Source organism: Coptis chinensis, chromosome 8, assembly GCF_015680905.1.
Source record: "Coptis chinensis isolate HL-2020 chromosome 8, ASM1568090v1, whole genome shotgun sequence".
In the NCBI taxonomy this organism is placed as follows: Eukaryota; Viridiplantae; Streptophyta; class Magnoliopsida; order Ranunculales; family Ranunculaceae; genus Coptis; species Coptis chinensis.
In genome coordinates this window covers 46,615,630-46,640,588 of record NC_141463.1, presented here as the reverse complement: position 1 = coordinate 46,640,588, position 24,959 = coordinate 46,615,630, and the positions used below count along the sequence as shown (strand labels likewise).

The following is a 24,959-nucleotide window of genomic DNA, read 5'->3' as shown; positions in this document are numbered from 1 at the left end:
AAAATATGCGTACCCACGTGAGTCACGTGAGAGTGCACTTACAAATTGCCAATCACTGATCACTGTGAGAAATGATGCTATCTTTATTTTTGCGAGCCTACCCAACCCATTATATTTTTTTTCGATGATACACCCAACCCATTCAGACATAGAGGCATAGAGCTAAGACGCCTAAGAGAGGCATCTGCTATTGACGCAGACGATTCGGTGTTTCAGGTTGAACTGTTTGGAAGTAGGCGTGTTAGCGGGGTCTAGCATAGGTGTTGAAGAAGGTAGTGCTAGTACTCGATCTGAGAATGAGAATGGTGTGGAAAGGACGGAGTCGGATGGTCATTTGGAGAGGTGGTTGAAGACATTCAGGAAGTTGAAGAGAAATGAATGTTCCTCCTGTGGTAGATCTTAGTGCTCCAAATATTGAGGTATTGGAAACTCGTTTTCGAGATTACCTGGGTGGGGGTAGGTTTGGTTTTCGGATTATCCAAAATTTGAAAGACTGTAGATTTTGTGTGGACACCAACGTACGAGTTGAGTTGTTAGTTCTGCTCAAGTGTGTGCTGGGTTGAAGTTACCTTTTTCAAAATTGACTATTGACTTTCTGAATTATTGTAAACAGAGATGTGGCAGTTTTCTGGTAATAGCTGGTGGGTCTCTTAGGACGTTTGACTCTCGTTGAATCATAAAGGTTATATCATTGGAGTGAATGATATTCTTTAGCATATGTTGGTAAAGAGGTCCAAGAATGGTGATGTTGTGACTTGTAGTTTAAAACTTTAAATGTGAGGACAGGGTTCTCGGCGATCTTGGATCCGAAGAGTCATGATTCTTGGTGGGAATGGCCTGTGTTGGTGACGGGTATGTTGTGTGAGCCTGGGTGTGCATTGAATCATAGGCGTTGTAATAACGATGGTAAGAAAAATATCCGAGTCTTTAAGAAACAGTGTATTTGTTATACTACTATGTTTTGTTTTGTGTTTGTTGTTCCATGTTTTGTTTTGTGTTTGTGGCAGTTGTTCCCAAGTTGCAGACTCCATTGTACAAAATATCACGATATGGCAAAATATCGACTCTTGATTTATAGGTATATATTGAGATATATCCCATCTATGGGGTATATTACATTGGGACATCTGCAAATATCATGGATATATCGAGATATATTGATAAATATTGACCGACTATGTGTGGGTATTTCTGACCATAGTACAAAATATCACGATAAATATCGAGAAATCAAATATAGGCATATAAATATAACGATATTCATTTGGATAAATTTCAGTGTAAATATCAGTGATATTTGTAGATATATCGCGATATTTCAACAATATAACAAGTTTTTGTTTTAATCCATGATATTTTCAGATATAATTGGTGGTGCTGGTAGCGGAAAGAAACTGGAGAGTTGATTGCAAACCCACAAACGAACCCTGAACTCCTGAAGGCTAGAAAAAAAGGTGTTTCCTACTCTACTATTGATTGGTATTTGAATAGAATTGCATAGAATTTGAATTTAATTGGTATTCAATATTTAATAGAATTTGCATTTGAATAATATGAAGATTGATATTAGAAGATTGATTGTTATTATCGAATTTGGTATTCAAGATTGATTCTTCTTAAGGTTAACTAGTACCCCCACCACACACTATATGAGAAATTAATGTCTCCCCCCCTAAACACACGGTCAATTTGGATTGACCGTTAATTTTCAAGTCAAACAACTGCAAATGACACAATTGCTTTAATTGTTTTTAAGAAAAAAATGTTCAATTTTAGTTAAGTGGGGCAGTTGTGTTATTTTCAGTTATTTGACCTAAAAGTTACCAGTCAAACCAAATTGATCGTATGTTTGGGGGGAGGGCTAATTTCCCATGTAGTTTCTCATTTAAAAACTCTCAAACAATTGATTGATGGATGGATCATTTAGCAGGTAGCTAGCCTACTTTAAGATATATTTTTGGCTCGCTGAAATTGTGTACTTGGATTTGCAAAGCAACTAATAGAGGCTTCTTTTGACAGGTTGTCTTTCTAGAGTTGTGTTCTAGTCAGGTGGTTATATTGACCCCGCAAAGTCTATAGGTACCATATCATCATCTCTATATCAATTTATTTAGATTATGTTAGTGTAATTCTTAGGAAGATGTTTTAAGTGAACAATATTGTATGAGAGTGTCTTTCTATTTATGATTTTATTGAATATTCTTTAGCATATATCAACTTTTCCTTAAAATTATGTTTTATAATAGTAATTGCCTTCTCATATGGAACATAATATCATCCTTAATTAGTTAATTGTCATGTGAGGTCTAGGGGAGCACCTGTCACCCCTGCAGATGTTAATACTTGATCCAATGAGATTGTAAACCTCACTAGGAAGAGTAGTTAAGTCTTCATATCCGTGTGTCCATGTGTTAAGTGTGGCAGTGTGCGAGTCCATTTTCACCATATACAACTTCAAGATGGTGTAGAGTATCTGAGATTTAATTTGTGCCTCCATTTCCATAACTTCAATGTTTGTAACGACCACTATTGTTGTAACAAGTATAACGACTTCTGTAAATACCGCTGCTGCTATAACAGGTGCGGCTTCAATACCTACCGTTGCTGCTATAATAGGTGCTACCATCAGTTATATCTACCTCTACTGCTGTAACAGGAGCAACTTCGGTTTCTGTAACAACGTGACTTGCTACGAGTACAATGTCTTCGACTAGTGTGGCCTTTTGAGCTAACGCAACATCTGCTTGAACAACTGGTATAACTTCAGTCACAACATTTGTAATACTCTGAACTTATTTTTTTTTTATGCTTATCATTAAATTCATTGGTATTATTATTGATAAGAATAGTGCTAGTGTGACCACCCGTAATACTTAAATTGGTTTGGGTCAGGTTGTGTAGGCTTTAGCTTAGTTATTGTTGAGTAGCATAAATGTGGTTTCTCACACACATGCGTTGGGTGTTGTCAAAGTAGAGTTTGAACTAGTCAAAACTCAAGAGTAAACTGAAAACTTGGGACTCTTGAAGACTAAACTGAAAAAGAAAATGGGATCGTGCATACAAGGAAATTGGTGGTTAGAGAAATTATAAGAGAGATAATATACTAAAAGAGAGGAATACTTCGAACCATTGTAAAAGTTCATTTCATTCTATGTTAATTTCATGGATGCAACTCCTTGTTAAACAACTTTAAAATGTGTGCATTTCAAGTTTTCAACCGAGCTTTGTTTTCTCTATGTTAATTTATTGAAAATGTTTCTTGTTACAGCAACTTAGAGGAAGTTTGGGTTCTGTTGTCTTTTGTTTCGGCTTGTGGTCAGTACTTTGCAATGAAGTTTACTCCTTAGTTCCATTTGGCTTACTTCTGTTTGGGTGGGAAATTAAGCAAATAGTTTACGTCTCGTACAGGTATACCTCTAAATTTTCTATGAGAAACTCACTGTTACCATTTATTTAAATTTGGATGTGGGTGGAAAAAGATATGCACTCCAAAATACTACGCATCAGAAAATTTTGCTAGTTAGAAAAACTATTTATGCACAATGTTAGACCTCAGTTTTGATATGACTCGAATGAGAGATAGGTTTTTGGTAAAACATGAAAAGGTAAGACCTGTGAGTCTACTTTGTAACCCAATTGGCCTCAACACGTTCCGATGCCCGTGGAGATAGATATGGCACCGTAAAGTTGGGTTGACAGAAAACCATTGCATTAGAAATCAGTTTCTGTGCACTATGTTCGAGCCAAGTTTTTGCTTATTTAGAATGAGATCGAGTTTTTTTGTAAAACATAAAGAAGTAAGTTATGTGTGTTAGCTTTTTAATGCAAAAAACCTCGTTGCTTTTGGATATCTATGGAAATAATTGTGATATCCCAAAGATAGCCATTAGAATTTTCGTGTGCTGAATATTTGGATTTTTACTAAGTTTGCGCTATAATTACTTCTAGTTAGGATGAGATTGGGACATCGGGTTGTACATGAAAAAGTAAGTATATATATCTTAGTTTTCAAATAATTAAGTGAGGTATAATTTGGATGATTGTAGGAAAATTATTGTATTGGCGAGTCAGCTAGAAAACCTACCGTGTTCTATTTTTATGTGCATTAACCTAATTTGAGGGATATTTCTAGAAATTAACTAAGAGCAAGTCCAATGGGAGGCTATATGGGTTGCTAAAGGCAAATATAACACCCCAACCACAAAAAATGTCATTCTAATGGGGTTGCTAAAAGGGTCTTAAATTTGGAAGGAGTCAAAAACCCAGTCAAAGTTAAGACATTCGCTAGCAGCTGCTATAATATCTTCCAGGAGACGGACGATATAGTTTTTGCCGTCCGTGTTAAAAATTGTTAAATTTCGACGAACGGCAGAAACTGTGCCGTCCGTCCAAAAAAAATTTAACTTAAGTTACAAAATAATAGACGGACGGTAGAAACTGTCATTTAGCACTTCAAAACAGAAAACGCGATTGGATTGGTTTTTTTTATTTTAGGGTGCCAAATTTGGCTGGGTAAACTAAAAGGCCTATGTGGCACCTTTTAGCAGCCCAATTTAGCAGCTCTCTATTAGACTTGCGTTAAGAGCTTCTTCAATCATTTCTGGACGTTTTGTACGTTGTTTGTAACCTACTTTTAGATAGTGGTTTTCATTTCAAATGACAAGGTTCATAAAATAGTTTTTGGTGACCCGAAGATAGAGTAGAATTCGTTTTTAAGCAATTTTGACTTATAGGTTCATTGTGCATCATTAGGGCTGAGACTTCATTTATTTTATAGCGGCACTATTTGGATCTTATTTTATTTGTTTTGAGATGATCTAAGTTGTTGGTTTCTTTAAGTGTAAATGTTATTTAACTGTTTTGGCATTCGTCGAGACAGTTATGTACTTGATCAATGTATTTTTAAATAGGAATCATCAAATTTAATAATGTTTTATTATGTATACATTAAATTACTCTCGTTTGTGTTAAACGAGGTTAGAAATGCCAAAGGGATTCGATATCGGGTGGACCATACTATCTGTATCCTTGGAAATAAAACTGGGACATAGTGCAAATACTGTGATAAGATTTTAGCTGGAGTTGGCATTACAAGACTTAAAGTACATCTTGGCAGAGGGAACAAAAATGTTGAGAAATGTTTGAAATGTAGAAAGGAAATTCGAGACATGTTTCGACAAATAGTTGAGTCTGGGATTGAGAAAAGAAATGAAAAAACGAAGCTCAAGAACATTATAGAGCTGCCATGTATGTACACCCTCCTGGAGAAGACTCACAAGAGGATGACTACGAGTTCGAGATGGCTCGGCAACAATCTAGATATGAGTACCAGAGGTTATGCGATGAGGGCTCCAACTAGAGAGAACACCAATATTCCGAGCATAAGTTCTCGCAAAGGCATAGGCGTTATGTCTTTCTTTTCCCGTTCGAAGAGCACTAGGCATCCCGAGCATATTGATGTTGATTCGCCAAGAAGGTCTGACGTTTATCAACCATCTGTCTACCAGATGACGCCAGCCGGTAAGTCAAAAGCTCAGAAGTTTAAAACAGTTGTGGGTAAATTTGTATTTTAGGGAAACTTGTCTGCAAATGTAGTGACCAATAACCCGTATTACAAATCAATATTTGATGAGGCATGTCACGGCGGGCTTGGGGTGACCCCTCCCTCAACTCATCAACTACTAAATTCAAAGTTGTAGAGGCTTAAGGCGGAGTGCAAATTGTATATTGACCATATGAAAATAAAATGGTCTACATATAGTGTCACTGTTATGTGCAATTCCTGGACTGGTCCAACGCGACAGTGCTTGATGAACTTCATTGTGTATTGTGATTGGCTCATGACTTTTGATTTGTCTGTTGATCTATCGAAACTTATGAAAGATTACCGCCACTTACTGAAGCACGAGTCGTGTTGTTGACAAGGTTGGCAAGGAGAATGTTGTTCAAATTGTAACGGACAACGTGGTGAATTTTAAAAAAGCAGGAGAGGTGTTTGCAAGAGAAAATGGTATACCAGCAAATAAGTTTTATTCTCCCATTCTAGTTTCCTTTTGCAAATAGTTTTTTTTTTTGTATGAACTATCTACTAAACTACTTCATGTACAACAAGGTATAACTTTTTCTAAACCTCATGCGCGTCTCATTCTATAGACCTTATCTTGAAAGAGTTTTCTCGAGCCCAGTCGACGAAAGCAATCCTTGATAAGGCGAAGGATATCACGTCTTTCATTTATAACCACTCTCAAGTTGTTTCCCTTATGAGGGAAGTGTGTGGTAGAGACTTAGTCAAAGCTGGTCCAACCAAATTTGCCAGTAATTACATGGCACTGAAAACTTAGCTAAAGAAAAAGAACAAGCTCTAGTAAATATTTACTTCCGAGGGGTATATTGAAATCAAGAATGATAATCTGACGGTCCAGATGATGATGATCGAGGATGTTATAAACGACTGAGAATTTTGGTTGAATGTGAAGAGGATTGTAGTTGTATTAGAACTCATTGTGGTTTCACTGCGAAAGTTGGATGGAGATGATAAACCGACTATGCCATTTTTAAACAGATGAGTAGAAATAACAATTGAGCAAGTTTGGAGGAAGTTTCGCTCGCTTGAATGGATTATTGGAATCATTAAGAGGAGGTGGAACAACCAATCGGGCTACCCATTACACAAAGCTGGTAATTTTTTTGTTAACTCAAAGTTTATTTAACTGTACCATAACTGTTCTAATCTAATATGCTACAAATTTGCTTGTTTCATACAATGGAGAGTTCCTCTTAGCAATGCAAATAGTCATTAAGCAATCGGTTCCAGACCTATCATACCAACTGACTTGCTTAAATGAATGTGAAGCTTATCGAGAGGCTTCTAGGCTATTCTTTGCGTCGGTTCTTGTATATAGAATAACCAAAGTTATGTCGGGTTAGTTTCATTGTTAACCCACTACGACCTTGTAACTTACCTATTTTTGTTTTAGTTTATACAAAATTATTAAATATGGTCTACATTGTTTGTCATTGACCCAACTGATTGGTGGATGAATGTTGAATACGGTCATGTCGACCACTTGAAAGCGTTAGTTATACGGATCCCCTCACAAACTATCTTATCATTTGGATGTGAGAGGAATTGGAGCACATTTGGGTTCGTACAGTTGGTGAAACGTTGTAACTCGAGAACTGAGTCACTAGAGGATCGAGTCTTTGTCCACTACAACCTTCGACTGAAAAACAAGCATGTCCAACTTAAGAACCAATTCGAAGAAGAGAAAAAGATCATGGACCTCACATCATTTTACCCAGTCAATAATGACTCAGACTGTCCTATTTTTTATTGGATCGATGACAGAGAGAGAACCCCTAAGGCGTTATTAGATGAATGTGGTCGCCCCAATTCATATATTGCAGAGCAATCTGGTCTGCCAATAAATAAAAATTTGGAACCTATTCTGAATCCCAATCATGAGGATAACTTTGATGCAACTCAATCTTCTAATGACACTTAGCTTGATGGTGAAATATATTATGATCCAGATGATGCATGGAGAATGCCTAATGATGGGGAGGACGATAATGCTCACAATATTGTTGATGACGATAGCGATGATAATGATCATGCTCAGGTTCGTGCCAGTGGCCCAAGTCGAGTAAATGGTGGTGGTCTTGGAGATGGCAGTGGTCCGAGTCGAGTAGGTAGTGGTGGTCCTCCTAGTTTTGATGGTAATGATGGGGTTCAATCACAACAACAAAGAGTTTCCATTAGTGGTGGTGTTGGATCACAATGGGTGACAACACCAATATGTCGCAACAATAAAGGGGTGGGTCTTCAATGAAGCAGTCAAGGGGTGGGTCCTCAATGCAGCAGTCAAGGGGTTGATCCTCATAACAATCAACGAGTGGTCCTCAAAGCGCCCACGAAATGGTAGGGGTGCAAGCATTGTTGTTGGGTCTCAACAAGCAACTGGTGGGTTTTTCATAACGTCATGATAATATAGGAGTACAATTTACTGAAGAAGATAGGTTTGACCATACAACTCAAAACTCTGACTATGGTGTTTCTGCCCAACGAGGATCTCGTCAAAGAAGAGGTAGACAAATGAGAACATTTCCTACACAGACCATAGACTCTAGCGATTGCTTTTATGGGCAAGAGTCGTCTACTGGGGTCGAGATGTCTGTTGAAGAGTTGGCAGGCCAATTTGGAGGATTGTTTTCTTACGATCAACCTTTTGGATACTCTTTTACTGGTTCAAATATAGTTGAATATAATACGGAGTCTTCATATGCGAATCCTTCAGAAGAATATTCACGTTCTCAATATTATGGAAATTGGAATAATCCTCAAGCATACTCTAATGCTTCCATCTATGTTATCATTCAGAATAATATGCGTCTCCTTAGTCTTATGGAGATTGGACTGCTCCATCTCACGAATATTCTACTGAATCTACATTTGTAATACCTTCATAACAATATGCACCTCCTCGTCAGTCTTATGGAGGATGGAATGAAGGGGACTACAGTATGGAAGATGTTAAGCCATTCTCATACCATAATGTGGATATGCCTCCACTTGCATGGGGAACTATATGGGAACCTATGAGTCGACCCATTGTTGAGGAACCTGGGTATCCGATTATTGGTTACCTTAAATTGTGTGGCAAGAACTTGGATCAGTCAGCGTACAACTTGTACATGGAAAACTTTAAGAATTGGTTTAGCCAAACCCTCACTTGGAACCAGTATTGTACTTGTTTTCTTCTTGAATTTGTGTCACGTGGTGTCGAAGGCATTCATAAAGGTCGCAAATCATTCTGGCAGTAGTCTTCTTTGTAATGGTTTGGAGTGTCAGCTTTTGTTGGCTTGTTGGTTTGGAATAAATTAGGAGTGTCTTTGTATTTGATGCTGGTTTTTTATCATGTTTAATAGTTTGAAGTGTTAGCATCTTTGTTGGTTTGAAATAAAATTTGAGTGTCTTTGTATTGGTTGTCGTTTTTTTTATCATATTGGAGGTTTTGTTTTAATGATTTAATCAATAAATATTTGTTTTTATTCAATTGCTATTTTATTGCATACATAAATTGACTTCCTATTATTGTTTTCTTGAATTTGTTAACAACAATGGATCATTCCCAACTGGTCCTCGATAATGCTTTTCTAGAAATCAACAGTAGTTTGAATAGTTTATATTTTGAAATGAACGTGTTAAAGGTACAGATTGATGTGTTATTCATAACTATAGAGATAAATACAACAAATGGTAGTAATGTTTTACGAAATGAAGAAAATAATATTTTACAACGTATTAAGGATACTATAGAGAAAATATGCATTAACTCTGACATTGTAGAAGATAAAGTAAAAGACATTCAACAAAGACTAGCAATTCATAACGAAGGCACAAACTCGAGCACTTCCACATGTGGGTCCGATTTCATGTTATGATATACTTTTATTACAACTTTAACGTTCATTTCGTGTAAAATTATAAACTATTCAAACTCTTTTCAGATCTTTTGATTTCCATGAAAGTATTATCAAGGACGAGGTAGGAATGATCCATTGTTGTTAACAAATTCAAGAAAACAATAATTGGGAGCCAATTTATGTACGCATTAAGATGGCAATTGAATAAAAACAAATATTTATTGATTAAACCATTAAATAAAAAACTCTAATATGATAAAAAAAAAACGACAACCAATACAAAGACACTCAAACTTTATTCCAAACTAATAGAGAGACTGACACTCCAAACTATTAAACATGATAAAAAACCAAAGATCCAATACAAAGACACTCTAACTTTATTCCAAACTAACAGAAGCTGACACTCCAAACCATTACAAAGAAGACTACTGCCAGAATGATATGTGGCCTTCTTGAATGCCTTCGACATCACATGACATAGATTCAAGAAGAAAACCAGTACAATACATGTTCCAAGTGAGGGTTTTACCGAACCAATTCTTAAAGTTTTCCACGTACAAGTTGTACGCTGACTGATCCAAGTTCTTGCCACACAATTTAAGGTAACTAATAATCGGATACCCAGGTTCTTCAACAATGGGTCAACTCATAGGTTCCCATATAGTTCCCCATGCAGGTGGAGGCATGTCCACATTATGGTCTAAGAATAGTTGAACATCTTCCATACTTTGGTCCACTTCATTCCATCCTCCGTAAGACTGACGAGGAGGTGCATATTTTTCTGAAGGTATCACAAATGTAGATTCAGTAGAATATTTGTGAGATGGAGCATTCCAATTTCCATAAGACTGAGGGGACGCATATTGTTCCCCATGCAGATGGAGCCCCTGAATGAATAGCATAGGTGGAAGCAGTAGAGTATGCTTGAGGATCATTCCAATTTCCATAATATTGAGAACGTGAATATTCTTTTGGAGGATTCACATATGAAGAGTCCGTAATACATTCAACTATATTTGAACCAGTAGAAGAGTATCCATAAGGCTGATCGTAAGAAAACAATCCTCCAAATTGACCTGCCAACTCTTTAATAGACATCTCGACTCCAATAAACAACTCTTGCCCATAAAAGCAATTGCTAGAGTCAGTGGTCTGTGTAAGATCTGCTCTCCTTTGTCTTTCTCTTCTTTGACGAAATCTTTGCTGGGCAGAAGCACCATGGTGAGAGTTTTGAGTTGTATGGTCAAATCTATCTTCTTCAGTAAAGTGTACTCCTATATTATTATGACGTTGTGAAAAACCACCAATTGCTTGTTGAGACCCAACAACAGTGCCTCTACCCTTACCACTTGGTGGGCGCTTTGAGGACCTTCCTTGATTGTTATGACGATCCACCCATTGACTGGTGCATTGAAGATCCACCCGTTGACTGCTGCAATGAATACCCACCTCTTGGTTGTTGCGACATTAATGTTGTGATCCAACATTACCACCAATGGAAACTGTTTGTTGTTGTGACTAAACCCCATAATTACCATCAAAACCAGGAAGACCACCACCACCTACTCGACTCGGACTATTTCCATCTCCACGACCACCATCACCTACTCGACTCAGACCACTACCATCTCCACAACCACCACTACCTCCTCGACTTGGGCCACTGATACGAACCTGAGCATGATTATCATCATCGTAATCGTCATCAACAATGTTATTAGCATTATCGTCCTCCCCATCACTAGGCATTCTCCAATCAGGATCGTAATATGTTTCACCATCAAGTCGAATGTTATTAGAAGATTGAGTTGCATCAAAGTTACCTTCAGGATTGGGATCCGGAACAGGTTCCCAATTTCCATCTATTGGCACACCAGATTACTCTGCAATGTATGAATTGGGATAACTACTTTCATCTAATAACACCTCAGGGGTTCTCTCTTTGTTATCAATCTAATAAAAAATAGGACAACTGAGTCATTATCGACTGGGTCCAAAATCTTTTTCTCTTCTTCGAATTGGTTCTTAAGTTGGACATGCTTGTGTTTCAGTCGAAGGTTGTAGTGGACAAAGACTCGATCCTCCAGTGACTCAGTTCTCGAGTTACAAACATTTCATCATGTGTATGAACCCAAACGTGCTCCAATTCCTCTCACATCCAAATGATGAGGTAGTTTGTGAGAGGATCCGTATAGCTAACGCTTTCAAGTTATCGACATGACCGTTTTCAACATTCATCCACCAATCAGCTATGTCAATGTAGACCATATTTATTAATTTTGTATAGACTAAAACTAAAATAGGTCAGTTACAAGTTCGTAATGGGTTAACAATACAATTAACCCAACATAACTTTGGTTCTTCCATATACAAGAACCGGCAAAGAAAATGCCCCAGAAGCCTCTCGATAAGCTTCACATTCATTTAAGCAAGTCAGTTGGTCTAATAGGTCTCGGACCAACTAGTTAATGACTATCTACATTGCTGAGAGGATCTCCCCATTGTATGCAATATTTTCACTATCAGGTCCGTAAATTACGGCAATATTAAGGTAGTATGCTACAAGCAAATTTCTAGCATATTAGCTTACAATTGTTATGGTACAGTTAAATAAACCTCGAGTTAACAAAAAAATTGCCAGCTTTGTGTAATGGGTGGCCCAATTGGTTGCTCCACCTCCTCTTAATGATTCCAACAATTCATTCAGGCGAGTGAATCTTTCTCCGAACTTGCTCAATTGTTATTTCTACCATCTGTGTAAATATGACATAGTCGGTTTATCATCCCCATCCACCTTCCGCAATAAAACCATAATGGGTTCTAATACAACTACAATCCCTTTTACATTCTGCCAAAATTCTCGGTCATTTATAATATCATCGACCATTATCATTTGGACTGTAGGATTATTATTCTTGATTTTAGGATATCTCTCGGAAGTAAACATTGAATGGAGCTTGTTCTTTTTCTTCAGCAAACTTTTCAGTGCCATATAATTACTGGCAAATCTAGTTAGACTAGCTCGGACTAAGTCTCCACCACACACTTCCCTCGTAAAGGAAACAACTCAAGAGTGGTTATAAATGAAAGACGTGATATCCTTCACCTTATCAAGGATTGCTTTTGTCGACGGGGCTCGAGAAAACTCTTTCAAGATAAGGTTTATAGAATGAGCCGCGCACGGGGTTTAGAAAAAGTTATACCCTGTTGTACATGAAGTAGTTTAGTAGACAGTTCACAAAAAAAAAACTATTTGCAAAAGGAATCTAAAATGGGAGAATAAAACTTATTTGCACGCATACCATTTTATCTTGCAAGCACCTCTCCAACTTTCTTAAAATTCTCTTCGTTGTCCGTTACAGTCTGAACAACATTCTCCTTGCCAACCTTGTCAACAACACGTCTCGTGTTTCAGTAAGTGACGGTGATCTTTCATGTGTTTTGATAGATCAACGGATGAATCAAAAGTCATGAGCCTATCACAATACACCATGAAGTTTATCAAGCACTGTCGCGTTGGACTAGTCCAGAAATTGCATATAACAGGGACATCATATGTAGACCATTTTATTTTCATATGATCAATATACAATTTGCACTCCGTTTTAAGCCTCTGCAACTTTGAATTTAGTAGTTGATGAGCTGAGGGAGGGGTCACCCCAAGCCCGGCATGACATGCCTCATCGAACATCGATTTGTAATACGGGTTGTTGGCTACTGCATTTGCAGACAAATTTCCCCAAAATACAAATCTAGCCACAATTGTTCTGAACTTCTAAGCTTTTGACTTACTGGTTGGCGTCATCTGGTGGACAGTAATCTCATCCACTACAATCCTATACGCATTTTCAGGTACCGTACCCCTCACGGTTGCTAAGCAATCTTCCAACAATAACAATTCTCCCACAAAGACTTAGCAACTCCCATGTAGATTCACATGAAGACGATGCCTCCCTTGGAATTGTTGCGGAATTGTTGCACTACAAAAAAACAATCAATTGATTAAAGGCTTGGTAAGCAAGCATACAAATATGACGTAAAAAGGGATGGCAAGAAAATAATGCAGAATGCTCCATAATATATGTTGTAGGCATACTTGTAAATAAACTAAAAGGATCCATGTTGATGGAGCAAAAATGTAAATTACCATGGCACTTGGTTTCTGATGGTGTTAGTGATGGCTCTCTTAATTGCCAATTCTTTAAGGAAGTGGGGTAGTAAAACAAGTTGTAAAGATGGGCAGTCGTATTTAAAGCTACTAAAAAATGTAGAAAGATAAATACACTTGAGCCATTTGTCTGTATGTACTATTACACATGTCACCTTCATGTAACAACTTTATGTTACTCATTAATTATTTAAGCATTTCGCCAACAACATGATTTACATCTAGTTGAAACCTGTAAGGACAAACTCCGTACCATAAAATCTGACGAGATAAATCACTACCATAAAATCTGAGCACTCCAGATGCTAGTGGACTCCATCTGGTTAGACCTATACCAAAGTTGTTGTAGAAAGGTAGATAGTCTGCTTCATCTTGGCCAGCGATACAAGATATCATGTTGCAATGAGATATCTAGTGAGGTTCTAAGAATTGCAATTGAAGAATTCATGACAACAGTTTATAAATATATTATAAGGAAGAAGCACAATGATGTTGAAATAAGACTTATTAAAGTAAAGAGTGAACCAATTACTGCAAAGCCATATTAAAGTGAAGTAGTAAACCATGTCAATCAAGTAGCTCGGTCATACTGGAGGGCAATCTCAGCCTCCACCGAACTAACACATTGTCATAACAAAAGCAATGTGACTCTTAACAAAAAACCTTAACAAATACTCATATAAAGGAAATGCTAAAATTTCAAAACTAAGCTAGCTTTCAGTCAAACAAAGCTTGATCATTGACTATAACTAATGAGATAGAGTACTTGAGCCTCTTGTCCCACACTCTGAATGCATAGAATTGCTAGTGTTTACATCCAGCTGCAACTGCCACCCTAACCTTGCACTAGTCTTTCGCAACAGTCTACTCCATCTCAAGGTTGAAATTTATAAAGAAATATAGTGTACGCTTTGGACTAAAGTACAATATTTGTAGTGTTTGGCATACGTTACTAATACCTTTATAACGGGAACATGTGTATGAAGAGAGAGTGACAGAGAAGCACTTGGTTTGCGCTATTACCTATCTCATTTAATAAGTTCAATTAAGATGTACAAGTGAACCTTGGTTTAAGTGCAAATGCATTACATATGAAAAAGTAAGAACTGAACAACCAAGTTATAGTTATCAATCTTCAAGAACTCTTTGAGACAATGCCCGGGACAAACCTCACCTTTAGTACATGGTCTTATAGTATTCTACTTTATTATCTTTCCCCAATATATATATGCAAGAGAAAGGAAGACAAGTAATAAAAGAAAAAGCACTTGCCAAAATATGATGGGTAACTTACTAGTAAAGGCACTTGAAAAACCACATGTAAAGGCACTTTGTGGAAGTCCTGCAAAATCAATACACGAAAAAAAAATTAATATCTCTTTGAAACAACAAAAACGGAAATAGCAATAGCACCATAAAACAGGGAACTAACATGCTACCAATGACCAATCAGCTATAAATTAAATACTTAAGCGATCAATGTACTAATAAGTTTCTAGTAAAGTCATGGTCTTTGGGTAGCAGTAGGACTAGTATGTATAAATTAACCATTATGATGAAGATTGTCTAACACCTAACAACTGAATGAGTATGCTCCGGTGATTGAGAGAGAGAGATAATTGAAGGAACCTTTGAAGAACCAGAATCCAAATCTACCTGAACCGATAGCAAAAATGGAGAAGAAATAAAAGCAGTGAAGAAGTTTCAGTGCCAAACTATAACGATTTGAAGGGTAAGGTAGAGAAAGAGTTCCCGATCGAATAGCTGCTGCCAAACAACACCACAATTTTATTGATTTTTCCATTGAACCAAATAAAACCCTAGAACATAAATTTCATTACTTATACTTTTCTCTGAGTTTCTAGTTTCACTTTTTTATTTTTTAACAACTAGAAAACAATGGCCCTTGGGTACAATATGACACACTACACCATAATAGGATATTCGCAACACGCACCTTTTTTGATTTGCAACGGTTATTTACCGTTAGTAAGTTTCCAACGTTAAATAAGCGTTGGCAATGTTGTAAAGCGTTGCTTTATTTGGGTGAATTTCGGGAATTAATTGCTAACGCTTAAAAAGCGTTGGAAAAATGTTACAAATTAAAAGCTTGAAATTTCGCGAAAGAGAGAAACGAAAAATTTTGAAATATAAAACATAACTTTCTTTCTCTCCTCTCTCTCTCTCACCGCCGCATTTCAAGATCCCTAAAATCATCCACTCCTCAAAACTAATTCATCACCGCCGCAATACTAATTTTCGGTGGATTAACCAGGTTTGTCTTTCTTTCTTCAAAACTTTAAAGTTCTAGCTGTTATTCAATTTTTCTGATTTGTTCAATTCTTCACAGATAATGACAAACAATAGAAAAAAAAAATTGAATAGAGTTGTGCATACCTTATCAACAAACAAGCAGACTTCTCTGCCACTACCATCTCTCTTGTTCATCTGAATCTGATAAGAAATGGATTGATCATCAGTTCAAGATCAAACATGTGAGTCACTCTCTCTTTCTTTGAGATAATAAGCTAAGCTTGTTTGATTGAAAAAAAAAATAGAAAAAAAGGTACTTTATGATTCTTCTCTCTCATATATATTCTTAAAGTTTTTGTCATAGAAAGCTTGTTTATTTAGCTTTTAGAAGAGATGGGTAAGTGAGATTCCTTTTAGATTTGGTCATGATGGAAGTATGGTTTAACAGACCAAATCCTATTGTACTTGTACGTGTTTGAATGATATATATATATGATCTTTTACTAACGAGTGTTTTATTTTCTCTTTTTGTTTTATGTTCAATTCCCATTTTCTTTTTGTTACTATAGAACGTGACATGTAACAAACGAACTGATCATCAGTTCCTTGCAAATGCCTTGATGCCTTGATGGTACTGAAAAAGGTACAAAGAGGGTATCAGTTTTGCTTTTACTTTCCTTCTTTCTGTTTGGATTTGCAGAGTTTACAATTGCATGACCGAATCCCTACAGTCCTCTTCAAAATCATACTTCTCTTACATGGGTTCTTTTGTAATGATTTTGTCCTGGAAAATCAAGATGCTTTCCTTCTCATCTCAGACTTCTTTCATATATGTGGTTGTTAGTACTTATTTAGTATGTAACCTTGATCAGTTGTTTTAATTTAATGGTCACTACACCAGAATTGCTAAAAAATGACAATAGCTTAGGACTGTCATGACCGTCCTTAATTTAGAACTGCAAAAACCGTCGTATATGGCATAAGGCCGTCGTATACTGACCTAAGCTAAAATAGGGGACGGGTTTTGGTGTAGTAAATACACGACCGTAGAGGTAGTTCTAGAACTCGTCGCTTAGGTGGTGGGGCTAGTTTTCATTCTCACTCTCACTGCCTTTTCCCTATTGCGCTCATTTTTTTCCCATTCTGGCGCTCGTTATTTTCACTAACACAGCCCAGAGACACTAGTGGAAAGTGAGAAAAAAAACAGAGGTGGCTTCTAACAAGCCATTTAGAGCTTCTGCAAGGAACACAAAGCAAGAGCTTGTGAGCTTCTGTGAAGTTGTAAGCTCTCTCTCTCTCTCTCTCTCTTCAAAACATAAAATTTAGTTAGTTAATAATTTTAAAGCTTCAAGTTTGTGTATTTTCGTCTGATTTTTGTTTGTTAAATTGTCTAAGCCACCAAGAAGGTACTTTTAATTTGCTAATTTCCAGAAGTTGTTTGATACCGATGCTTTTGCATATTTTTGTGTATACCGATGCTTTTGTATTAAGTTGAATGTATTCCCCTGTTTTGTATATCGGTTCATAGAACACGAATTTGAAGTTACTAGCCTACTGCTTGAAAGTTTGAATCTAGATCTTGTGTGATTGTTTGTTTCTATTTCCATATTTATTTTTGTTTCAAAATTTCTTGCTGGCGATGGTTGTTGTAGCTCAAAGATTGGAATAGTCGTTTCTATATCTATTACTAGTATATGGATTGTGAACAAGCTTTGGCAGCTCGTGTTGTTGTAAGTCAATGGAGGGAACAAGATCAATGATGTTGCGGTTATCAAGTAGGTATTGTATAGAAACTAATTTGGTGGGTTCCAGCCTTGCAGGACCAAGAAAGCTCTGTTAGGATATGGTGTCACAGCAATATGAAGCCGCTGTGTGGGAAAAGACAAGTAAAAAGGATTGTTAGATTTCTCGGTAAGTCAGCTTAGTTAAGCACCCTTTTCAGTTCTCACACAATTTTAGTGTTTGTGATAGTTCTCTACCTTGGATCATAACTGACTAACTAGCTCGTTCTTCGACACGTCGATCAAAAACGATAACAACATGGGCACACCTTCCTTCCATGAGTTCAAGAAGCAGGCTTCTTTCTATCTTAAAGAGAAGCTCAAGACTGCTCGGTAATTTTTCTAGTAATGTTATTCCTGTAGAACTGTAATTTTCTTGTATATACAATATGTATAGATATGATTTTCTTGTGATTTTCAAGGAATGTTAACAGGTAGATTTTTCACTGCTGATTAGTTCCAAGGTTTCAAGCCGATAAGTACGCCATGTACGTTTTCACTGCTGATTTTTTTTTTCGGTTTAATAAGTATGAAGTTTGAAACTTTGTTGATTGCTAGCTTTCCATTTGATTTTTTTGATTGGGGTTATATAGGTTCATGATTTATTTTTGGCATGCAAGTAGGGATATATTATTAATATAATAAAAAAATGTTACATCAATGAATGATATAGTTTACAACTCAAGGATTTCTGTGATCAGTACAAGCATTTCCTAGTTAAAATTGTAGTATATCCTGCAAGGACTTTCTATGCATTTTAAAAAGGGAGGTCTTGAAGTGCTCCAAAGTCCTTGGCCTTGACTCAAAGTTGTTCCCATTTTTGCTACAACATCCGCTTCAAAATTTGCTTCACGATAGATGTGTGAGATTCTCCATTGTGATGGTCTTTGAGTTGCTCATAGCCATCGTGCTTTGAGAACCCATGGAATTTTGGCGCTAGTGAAGGCTAGGGTAGCTGCTATGGAGTCACTTTCTAGCCACAAGTTCACCCATCCATTTAATACTGCTAGTTCTACTGCCAACACTAAAGCATAGCATTCCGCATCAAAATTTGTAGTGATTCCTAGACCGTAGGCTTTCACTCCTATCACTTGAGCATTGTGGTCTCGGAAAATTATTCCTGCACCTCCAAGTCCCGGGTTTCCAACAGATGATCCATCGGTATTAGCTTTCACAAAACCATAGTTTGGCGGTATCCAGCTGACTTCTTTGATGTTGTTTGAGGGTCGTGCTCTACCTTTGATATTTAGTGAGTGGGGATACTCAAGTCATCAACTGTGTTGAACATGAACCCATTTGCAATCTTCCCTCCAGCTTTTAGTTCTTTAATGACTTCCTTCTTGATGTTGCTTTTTTCATCACCTTGTCATCAAACTAGCATCGATTTCTTGACTTCCATATTTGGGACATTAGGCTTGCTGCTGCTGAATTCCATAGCTGCTGCTGAATGGGGCTGAGAAGTTTAGGGACATTGATTATACCTTGCAGAGAGAACTGGTTGAACTTTCAAGAAGTCAAATAGCCACTGCCACAGTTATGTAGCACAGTTACATTCCCAGAGCATGTGGCTGATGTTCTCTTCTTAATTTCTGCAGAATCTGCAGCGAGAAACCATACCCTTAAGCCCAGCTAGGTGTAGTAGCTGCAATTTTGGAGTTGGTATTAATTATCACATTTGCTTCGATCTTTTTGGGTGCTTTTGAGGCGGGTTGAGTGGATTAGTGTTAATGGAAAAATGGTTCTGTGGACAAGTCTTTATGGTTCAAAATGTTTTATTTTCGTAAGGTAAAAAAAAGACATGTAAAATGTGCATCATGCTAGCTGCATACTTGTAATTTTAAGCAATATTTCTTATTCTAATCTCCCTTCCCGTTGGTACGTTGTATTAGTGTCAAGTTCGGCCTTCTGAGATAGATTTTCTACTTCCCTTCCAGCGCAGTTACTTGTCCCTAACGAGTCTATGTTCTCATTTCAGGTCGAAGGATTCATCCTTTATAAATATGGCGGCAGGAGCAAATGAGGATGTGAGAAACTTAGCTTTATCTTTCTCGAGGATAAATGGTTATATGTTAAAATATCTGGAACTAATACCTTGGTTCCCTGTTCTTTTTCCAGGCTAGTCATCGTATCAGCGAGGATGAGCGAAAACCACTGCTCCCTAAGTAAAGTTGCTCTTTTAAGGTATGCTCTGTATCCTACATCACCTTCTCATTTTTGCGGGTAGGATTGATTGTATAAGGTCCATTATGGAGATTGATTATTGAAGAGTTCTCTTGGTTTGGCAAGTTATCATGGTTCTCGACTTGTCAAATACAAGCATGAAAAACACATGTGATGACCCTCATTCATCACAATAAGAACTAGAGAGAAAAAGAAGAAAAATCTGTGCTTGTATACATAGATGGAGTACCCTTTACTCCTTTACCTCTAGAATTATTTGGACTGCTTCCTTTTCTCTGTATGGCAAAGGTGTCTTCATCTCTCATTTTTCATTTGTACAAGTAATTAGTGATTGATTGGTTCTTTTACCCCATGCGAGTCATGGTTGATTGGATTCCATACAAAACACATGTACATGGCACTACCACCTACGGTAAGATATTACGCGGATTAGAATATATCACAACTAATCATCATTTGGTTCATGTAGTCTCACATTTATTTCTAGGAATCTTTCAATTGAAGAAATTCACTGGCTGTTCTATTTCTGTTCTATTTCAAATTTCATTACAAGACTTTCTGTTCAAGGAGATTCTTTTGGCTGGCCTTATTGTGCGGTATAGGTGATGATAAGCCAGTTCCGAAAACCAATAAAGTAAAATGTTATGGAAGAAATTCATTTTCGTTCCAGAGAACTGTCCAATGGCAAAAGAAATTCAATGAAGACAGGAACTGGTGAATTCACAGCTTTTTCTGGCAAGGATAGAGATTTTGAAATTTTTTAAGTTGGAATGCTCATTCAAAGTATTAGAGTTGTCTGTAATTTTATTTCTTCTTATACAAAAACTCAGCCCTTAGCTCATCATCTAAGGTAGATTGTATGAAATGTAATTCTAAATGGAACCTACTTACATATATAAGTCCAAGTTTTCTAGTATCCTACCCTTAAACTATATATCGTTAAGGTTATTTCTTAATTTGCGTCTCTGAGTTTTTGTTTCTCTCTGGTGTTGTTGGACTTAGAGTTGACTGGCTTGCCTTGTTCTTTCTGTATATTGCCCCTCAGGACTGTCCTAATTGCGTCACATCCTAATCAGCCTTTCATTTGCATCTCTCTTCTTGATTGATCATCTCCTCTACTATCTACTAGTCTGTTCAGTATTTCTTAACAGGATAGTGAGCAAATACATTACAGATTGAAACTGCAAACTTTCCTAATTTTTCTTCCCACTGTTTCAGCTAATCTGTAATTTGATGCTTTAATTATAGGTTCACTTCTCTATTTAACGGTGACGTCAAGCTACCACGGGGATCTGCAATTGATCTTTAAAGGGAACGTGGCCATATACTTCAGACAACCAGTAAGACACTTGTTAAGTGCAGATTCGTACAAGCATATGTCTGTGATTATTCTGCTCTCATTTACTCTGCTCCATCGTCAGAACGGTTAAGTGCATTAAATCTTACGATTTTCATTTGTATGTAGTACGTAGTAGGAGATCACTATGGTTTTACATTGTTCTTACTTGGGAGTTACAGAGTTAGGGACAATGGTTTGGACTGGACCATTTTTTACTGGTTTAAGTTCCAATAAGAAATATCCGAACCGTTACTTGTCCCATCATCCGAGAACATCACAGCCGTTGAAATCCCAACATGGAAAGAACATATAACAATCAGAGGGTTACTAGCAAGTGCACTATTAGGAACATTATTTTGTGTCATAACACATAAATTAAATCTCACTGTTGGTGTTATACCTTCACTCAATGTTGCTGCTGGATTACTTGGTTTCTTTCTTGTCAAGTCATGGACTAGTTTTTTATCCAAGTTTGGTTTTTCTGTTAAGCCTTTTACCAGACAAGAGAATACTGTTATTCAGACTTGTGTTGTTGCTTGTTATGGGTTAGCGTTTAGTGGTAAGTAAGCTTTCATTTATTTAGTTATGTTGATGGTTTGGTAGTTGATGATGAGCTTTTTTGTGTTATAGGGGGATTTGGATCGTATATGATTGCTATGGATGACAAGACTTATAAATTAATTGGTCCTGGTTATCCGGGTAATCGGATTGAGGATGTTAAGAATCCGGGGTTAGGGTGGATGATTGGGTTCATGTTTGTTGTTAGTTTTCTTGGCTTGTTTAGCCTTGTAAAAGTAAGGTATATATATATATATATATCTTGTGATGCTTTCATATGCTATGACATTTGATCGTCACTATTACATCTTTGTGTGTTTTTATTATGTTACAGGTGATGGTTATGGATTACAAGCTTACATACCCCAGTGGGACAGCCACCGCTATGTTGATTAATAGTTTTCACACAAACTCTGGAGCTGAGCTGGCAGGGTAAGAAATTTATGTTGTTTTATCATTTGCATGATAATGCTTATGGACGTAGTACCTTACTGAAATTTATATAAATGACACGACCCTTTGTTGCAAACCAAAAAGCTATTGGTCATTCAAGTCTTTTATTTTAAACCTCTTGATGGCAATTTATGCTCTTCATTTTGCTTGTACAAACATGTTATCAAGACCGTAACTTAATCTCTTTTCATCGGGCGGTTTATCACATAGTGAACCCAATATTGCCAACACTTTTTTTGGTCAAGTAGGAGGAAAGTTATTGCGGAACAACAGACCACTAGTTCAAGGTCTCTCTTTCTCACCTTTTTTTTTTTTTTCATTATTATAATTACTTTGTTAAATTTCTCTTAGTACGAGTCTATTTGCTTTGCTTATATAAGTTATGCCCCGATACATTTGAATACTTCAAGAAATATTGGAAGTTAAGTCCTGTTTTGCTGTATATGACAAGAATTTTAGAACTTCCATTTCAAACTGTTGTGAGATAAACAGTTGGTATAAATCCTGGGGCGTTTCCACTCATTTCCAATCGGTTTTAGGTTGGCTGTTCTCCAAAGTTTGTATGGTATGAGAGCAGGCTATGTTTGCTAAATGCTCCATGTCACACATTAGAATAAAAGTCCATGTTTTAGGGTCAAGTCTCGTCACACATGAGGGGGTGTGTTGAGATAAATAGTCCCACATCGGTAGTTTAAAGTCGTGTATCAAAATATAATATAAATATGGTGATTTATAGAAAAGTTTATTCTTCATTTGCATCAACACTAATTATTCTTTCAAATACTAATCACCGTTGGTTATTTGGTGATATTCAATGGTTAAGTCTTTCTTTTGGCTAGATATGACTTATGAGAAGTTATGTTTGAAGGTAAAAAGCACCGTTGGTTTTCTTTTTATGCCTTGATTTTATGTAATCATTGTTGTTTATGTCATCGAGATATGGGATAGACAACAAATGGTCTATTTTTGAGGAGGGGGGCACCGTTGGTTTTCTTTTAGACAACAAATTGGTCATATTTGGGAGTAGACAACAAATGGTCTATTTTTTAGGAGGGGGTGGTCAAGTAATTAATATCAAGTATTTAATTAATTGCATGAATTTAATTAGTATGATTGTTTTTCCGAGTTCATTATTTGTTTTGTGATTTTTTGGAATTAGATGGATGGAGGCGGCACTAGGATTTATATTGAGTGAAGCCATCGTCACTAATGCTTGTTATTGCATTTTGAAGATTCGAATTGCTTGGAAAATCGTATAGAAATTTGTAACTCTTAGTAAATCTGAATTTGTAACCCTCAAAACTCTTTTGAAGTTATATATATGATTCAATGAATATAATATGTTTTTTCAGGCGTTTGTTTGTGTTTATTTTACTTATCAAATGGTATGAAAAAGCATTGGTAATTTTCTTTGCTTCTATATGAAACCACGAGGTGCAGGTTTAGGGCAAGAAAAAAATAAAAATAATTTTTTTTACAATATCAACACATTAGTAATGGTTGTAAACCGTTGCAAAACAAAAAATAAATATTAAAGCATCATCAATAATCGTTACAAATCAAACTACGCAACGCTTTTTAACCGTTAGTAATAGTCACTCTGCAACGGTTAATAACCGTTGGAAAATTTGGTTTGCAACGCTTTTTAACCATTAGTAATTGTCACTCTGCAACGGTTAATAACCGTTGGAAAATTTGGTTTGCAACGCTTTTTAACCTTTGCAAATATTTCCAACACTTTACCGACGCCCTATTTGCAACGTTTAAAAAGCGTTGCGAAAATTATTCGCAACGGTTTTTTGCCGTTGCCAATAGCCTGTTATGGTGTAGTGACAGCTAAGCCCACTTGCTTAACTAAGGCTATTAACCGTCGTTTATGACCGGTTATAGCTGTCCCTTTTTAAGCAAATTGATGTAGTGACTCTCATCAGCAACAACAAAAAAAACATTGTTTGTTGTGGAATATGAAACGCAAGGAACAGACACCCATGACAACCAATATGAGCAAATAACATTTCTACAAGAGATCATGAGCTAGCAAAAAGGGAAAAAAGAGATCCATCCGTTCAGTATATAAGTTAAGAATGTGTGAAATCAACTCGAAAGAGTAATAACTGATGAGTCAACAATCTAGCACATAAGTAGCTATATAACCATGGCTATATAAGTGTAAGACCAACATGCACCTGTCCTTAAGTCTTTATAATGAGATCCATGGCTGTATAGGAGTAAGATTGAGCATAACTTCTGACTATTGTAGCCAAATGCAACAAAAAAAGATTCACTAGAAAACAAAACATAAAATACTATCTTTTTATGCAGGCTGCTGAAACCTAAATTTGATTCAAACTATGTCAAAAGGCTGCTGGAAATCAGTTCAATGCTACTAGACTGGGCAGACTACAACACTGTAATAAGCTAGCTAGCTAGAAAACAAGCAAGCAAACTATTCTATGAATAAATTAGAGTAAGTACTTAATTTTAATATGTGGAAAATAAGTGGCGCGATAACATTTTGCTTCGACTGCTCTAGTATTATCTTCTCTACCCCCATGGCTCTCAATATAGCAGTCCACTATTACTTCAGGAAATAGTCTCGGTTCACTGGGGGTGCATGTTGAATAAGTGGCAGCAATTCAATGTTTTGTGCTCGAGGTCTGTACTACCGCTTGGAAAAGTACAGTTAGATTTCAGATTACCACCTTAAGTTTATATAACACCTTCAACACCTAGTTTATATAAGAATTGTATTTCAATATTTGGTCAGTTCAGAATGTTCCTAAAATTAATCTCTCTG

The 24,959-nt window shown here is 36.7% G+C and overlaps 1 protein-coding gene across 31 annotated transcripts; it reads left to right on the top strand.

The window, feature by feature from the left end:
• Window positions 1–278: 278 nt before the first annotated feature.
• Window positions 279–21,935, top strand: LOC147481674 (uncharacterized). Of its 31 annotated transcripts, none has more exons than XR_015205349.1 (16): window positions 279–419; window positions 614–682; window positions 787–906; window positions 1,008–1,078; window positions 1,363–1,454; window positions 2,020–2,079; window positions 2,581–2,755; window positions 3,269–3,408; window positions 4,982–15,872; window positions 15,948–16,092; window positions 17,663–17,964; window positions 18,054–18,119; window positions 19,607–19,655; window positions 19,747–19,812; window positions 21,061–21,152; window positions 21,782–21,935. XR_015205349.1 is itself a non-coding variant. In XM_086578348.1 (16 exons), exons 9-14 carry the CDS (start codon window positions 16,479–16,481, stop codon window positions 19,795–19,797), a joined length of 348 nt encoding a protein of 115 aa, XP_086434474.1. In that variant the 5' UTR covers window positions 767–906; window positions 1,008–1,078; window positions 1,363–1,454; window positions 2,020–2,079; window positions 2,581–2,755; window positions 3,269–3,408; window positions 15,801–15,872; window positions 15,948–16,092; window positions 16,420–16,478; the 3' UTR covers window positions 19,798–19,812; window positions 21,061–21,152; window positions 21,782–21,935. The 31 variants fall into 31 exon arrangements, 8 of the variants coding, with proteins under 8 accessions (XP_086434474.1, XP_086434473.1, XP_086434476.1 ...); XM_086578348.1 differs by lacking the exons at window positions 279–419; window positions 614–682 and adding an exon at window positions 16,420–16,493 and having other exon boundaries at window positions 767–906; window positions 15,801–15,872; window positions 17,671–17,761; window positions 17,854–17,964; window positions 18,089–18,119; XM_086578347.1 differs by lacking the exons at window positions 279–419; window positions 614–682 and adding an exon at window positions 16,420–16,493 and having other exon boundaries at window positions 767–906; window positions 17,671–17,761; window positions 17,854–17,964; window positions 18,089–18,119.
• The last annotated feature ends 3,024 nt before the right edge of the window (window positions 21,936–24,959 follow it).

Bases quoted from the DNA above. Each gene is read 5' to 3' on its own strand.
- LOC147481674 (XM_086578350.1), top strand. The intron at 17,762-17,853 runs GTAAGTCAGCTT...CTGACTAACTAG, and splicing joins AAGGATTGTTAGATTTCTCG to CTCGTTCTTCGACACGTCGA. The intron at 19,656-19,746 runs GTGAGAAACTTA...TTCTTTTTCCAG, and splicing joins CGGCAGGAGCAAATGAGGAT to GCTAGTCATCGTATCAGCGA.